The sequence below is a fragment of the Magnolia sinica genome, chromosome 10, assembly GCF_029962835.1.
Source record: "Magnolia sinica isolate HGM2019 chromosome 10, MsV1, whole genome shotgun sequence".
In the NCBI taxonomy this organism is placed as follows: domain Eukaryota; kingdom Viridiplantae; phylum Streptophyta; class Magnoliopsida; order Magnoliales; family Magnoliaceae; genus Magnolia; species Magnolia sinica.
Genome location: NC_080582.1, coordinates 70,079,269 through 70,084,160, shown reverse-complemented (window position 1 = coordinate 70,084,160; position 4,892 = coordinate 70,079,269). Strand labels below are relative to the sequence as shown.

Sequence of the window (4,892 nt, the reverse complement as noted above, 5' to 3'; positions counted from 1 at the left end):
AAGTACCTCCCCCCCCCTACAAAAAAAATAATAATAATAATAAAAATAAAAATAAAAAATAAATAAATAATCATTTCAATAACAATTTTTTTCTCCATTTCTGTTTTCCTTTATTGGGTTATATGCATCAATGAATCAGCAGTCAATAATTAGAAAAAAAAAAGAAGAAGAAGAAGAAGAAGAAGACAGAAACCCAATTCAAATCTAACTTCTCCAAGCATATACCATCAAAGAAAACCCACCTGAGCTCTGCATCTCACTCTCCTCCATACTCGCCCATTCCATCACAGACGAGCTACACCCCGACGACGCCGACGACGATGAAGACGACGAACTCATCGTCTTCAACAAACTCTTCTTCCTCTTCATCTTCATCTTCTCCTTCTCCAACCCATTCAATCCCATCCCAATCGCCTGCCACGATCCCGATCCCTTCCTATCACAATCCTCCTCCCCTCCAAACTCCTTCTCAAATCTAAACATAAACACCGCATGCCCATCCACCGCATCCTCAAACACCCAGTTATAAACATCCCACCACACCTGCACCGGAACTCCATCATACTCCAATTTCTCATTCCCACGAAATTTCCACTTCAGCCGCTTCACCTGCAAAACCCTCTTCCCATCGATGCTGATAGACAGCCTCGGCTCGTGACGTGGCCCACCCCCACCGCCACATTCAATCAAGATATCGCAGATCTTGCCGCCGATCATCGCCCTCGTGGAGTAGGCCTTGTTGCCGAACACGTGCTCTCTTCGCATCAGCAGTGACGAGTTCTTTGCAGGCTTGCGGGATTTAGTCCTGGAGTATGCAGTGTTGTCAGAATCGCCGATGAGCAATAGCATTTCTCCATTGAAGGTGACTGCAATGAAGAATCCGGTGTGGGGTTCAGGGCCGGAAAGGAATTTAGCTCTGGTGAAATCCCAGTGGAATTCAATTGTTGTGGTAGAAGGGGTTTTGTTGTTGTTGTTGAGATGGAATGTTTTGGATCCTTGTTTCTTCCAGAAGAGCCAGGGGTTTAGATGGAGGCTAAAGGATGCAATGTTGGTTTCGTTGTGGTTGTTGTTGTGGTTTATGTGGAGGTCGATGGTTAGGTTGTGGTAGATGAAGGTGCGAGACCAGGTGAGGACAGCGAGGCCGAGATCGGTGTGGTAGAGAGAGGTTGTGAGATTGGAATTCGCTGTGGGTGGATCGGCCATTCCACGGAAACATGAAGGGATTGGATCAGACATCTTTCTTGAGAGAGAGAGAGATGAGTCTGTATTGTATTATTTTGGTTGGGGTGATGAAGAAAAGAAAATACAGCTAGCAGTTTTAAGAGGGATTTTTGCAGCGGATGATTCTTACAAGGGGAGTTTTATTTTTATATATTCCGGCAGAGTGTGATGGTCTATACTTATACTACGGTATTCACACATTGCAGATCTCGTCGATTTAAACCGTTCAGATTGTGGGACCCACTTCGGGTAGAGTTGATTTAACTGCCGTGAGTTATGGTTAATGGACATTTATTTGTTGAATTTGGATTGGAAGGAAATTGGTCCGCGTAGGAAGCGGATTGGCTGGTGTACCACACACCAGCAAGTTCTGTGGGTCAAATCATGAGGTATGCGTTATATCCAAACCGTCCATCCATTTGGAGAGCTCGTCTTATGGCTTGAACCGAAAAATAATAATAGATCTAAAAATCAATTGGATCACACTGCAAAAAAAGTGGTGGATTAAACTTCTACCATCGAAAGCCTTTTCAGGTCACAGAAGTTTCGGGTCAATATGCAATTTCTTTTTCCTCTTTATTCGTATATTCTTAACCTTATTAATAGATTGGATGGAAAATAAATGTTATGGTGGGCCCATAAATTTTTTGACGGTGAAAATTATTATCCTCGTTGCTATTTTCGGTGTGGTCCATTTGAGCTTCCAATATGATTCATTTTTTGTATAATATTCTAAAATGATTTCAAAAAAATGATGAATGGTATAGATATAACAAATACATCATTGTATAGCATGTAACTTTGATCTCATTTGAACCGTTAATACAACTCAGAGCTCGAGGAGCGTCGGCGCCCGTCTTCGCACGACCCGTATCTACACCAGCTATATAGCTGGTGAGTGGTACACCAGCCAACCGCTTCCGTCCGGGCACGGGCTCTGTGAGGCTGACCCTGATGTATGGGTTTTATGCACGCTGTTCATCCATTTTTTTTCATATCATATGATGGCATGAGAATAAAAACGAGACAATGCAAGGCTTAAGTGGACCATACCATTGAAAACTTGCTAGAGCCCTATATCACACAAACCTGAATAAATGAAAAATACAGATGCACACCTGATCAAAAAGTTCTGTGGCCATTAAGAAGTTTTTAATGGTAGGTGTTTAATCCTCACTTTGTGGTCTACTTCATTCTTGGATCTGTTTCATTTTTGGGCTTATGTTCTAAAATGATCTGAAAAAATTGATGAATAGCTTGGATAACATACATGGATCACGGTGGGACTCACAGAGCCCTGCCTGGACCGATTCCGTCCATGGGGCAGGACGCAATCCGCTTCCACTTTTTGAGGCGTACGTGCGGATTAGGTGCCTCACCTAAGCCGGTGCGGCCTTTCCAGTGGGCTGCACCTTGATATATTTATTCTGCGTTCGCATAGTTCATCCGTGTTTTTCATATTATTTTAGGGCATGAGCTCAAAAATAGGGCAGATCCAGCTTTCAAGTGAACCATACACTAGGAATTAGGAAATTAGGGGTGATTGACCATTAATGAGCTATATAATTTTGGATAAGCTGATATCTGATTTTCACCTTCATCTAAATTTACGTGAACTTGTCAACAGGTTGGATGGTAAATTTATGGAAACATTAAGGTGGGCCCTCGTAAGTTTTTGATGGTAGGGTCTTCAATCACCACTTCTTACCGTAGTATGGTCCATCTTAGAGTTAGATCTGCTTCATTTTTGCATGCTCTGAAATGATACGGAAAAATGGATCGGCGGCATGGATGTAGAATGTATAGATCAAGGTGGCAGACACACCATCTTTGGTGAGGCAGGGGCCCACCTAATCTGCTCCTGATAGGAATTGGATGGTGTGGGAAACATAGAGCTGTACACGAGTTGAACCGAGTCGAGCTTGGCACAACTTGACTCGGCTCGGCCACTAGCTAACTTAGCTCGAACTCGGTTTGGCTCAATCCTCTAGCTTGATTGACTAATCAACTCGGCTAGGTCCGGTTAGCAACTCAGGCTGTTCAACCCGAATTTGAGCATGTGCGACATTTTCTCAAACGCATGGAGTGCACCTTCAATTTCTCACAGTATGCAAAACAGTTGCATATAACAACAACATTTTACATGTATATCATCAAACACTCGGTAGGTAACATCAAAATCAAGATATGAAGATAGTTTTATCATGTAATGTTTTCTTTTTGGAGTGATTTGTTTTATATTCATACCTTCCTTGCCACCAGTTAATCCCGCATAAAATGTACACAACCGAAACAATACATTGGTAAGTAATTTCATCGAACACTTGGTGAGCAACGTCAATATCAAAATAATCAAGCCACTGAACTGGATCAATTTAAGTTGAGGTTTGATTCGAGTCAATTCAAGTTCAGACAAGCTCTAACTCGGATTGAAACTTTTTTGAGCTCGAAAAATCAACTTGACTAGGCTCGAAGTCAACTTCAAACCGAAACAAATCCAGCTTTTTAAAATCGAGTTGAGCAAGTTAACCGAGCTAACCCGGTTCATGTACAACTCTAGGCAAACACCATCAACAACACTAGCCTAGGTAGTGTTTTGACATGGCAAAGTTCTATGGCCTCACCATGATGATGTGTTATATCTACATTGTCTGCCCAATGTTTAGTGATAATTTCAAGCAATGAGACACATCCAAAACTAGGTAGGCCATACTACGTCCATGGTTTGGGTAGAGCCCATAACTATGGGGCCAACTGTGATCTACGTGCCTTACATCCACATCAATCATCCATTTTGACAGCTCATTTTAATGTATGATCTCATAAGCAAAATAGATCCAAATCTTAGGTGGACCATACTACATGAAACAGTCATGATTGAATCCCCATCATTAAAACTTTATGGGGCCAATAGAATTTTTATTTGCCACCCAACCTGATGATATGGTGACAAAGACTTGGATGAAGAGACCACACTACTATGAGCTTGGTCTAAAACTTTTGTGGCCCACATGAAGTTTTTAATACGTGATTACCATGGGTTCCTATAGTATGGTCGACCTGAGATTCGGATCTCCTTCCTTTTTTGGTATCCTAAAATGAGTCTTCAAGATGGATGAACGGTGTTAATATAGGACACATACATCTCGGTGGGCCTCACGGTTAGGAATCCCACTATTCTTAGTGGATCTTGGCCTTTGGGATCCATTGAAGCCTGACCCTCAGACCACACTAAGTAGTGGGGATTGAATTCCTATTATTGAAAACTTCGTCAGTGACATGGAAGTTTTGGATCAAGCTTGTATTTGTGTTTTCCCTTCATCCACGTCTGTGTGATCTTATGGAAAGGTTGTATGACAAATAAATATTACGGTGGGCCCTAGGAATGTTTAGTCCCACTGCTTTCTGTGATATGGTCTGCTTGAATTTTGTATCTGCTTTATTTTATTTTTTTTGGCTCATGCCAAAATGGATGGACGGTGTAGATGTAACACATGCATAATGGTGGGGCCATTAGAATCAGGGGCCCACGATTTGGCCGGTGTATTCCAAACTACCTGATTCCATGCTTCAAACGTGGAGTTGCGCCACACATGTGTAAGATTGTACCAGCGATGATGATCATCAGGTGCGCCAGAATTCAGACGGAAAATTTATTTTGACCGTTGGAT

The 4,892-nt window shown here is 42.0% G+C and overlaps 1 protein-coding gene across 1 annotated transcript; it reads right to left on the bottom strand.

Annotated features, from left to right (window-relative positions):
• Positions 1 to 204: 204 nt before the first annotated feature.
• Positions 205 to 1,203, bottom strand: LOC131217578 (uncharacterized). The gene has a single exon (XM_058212514.1). The coding sequence runs from the start codon at positions 1,201 to 1,203 to the stop codon at positions 205 to 207; it is 999 nt and encodes a 332-aa protein (XP_058068497.1).
• Positions 1,204 to 4,892: the final 3,689 nt, after the last annotated feature.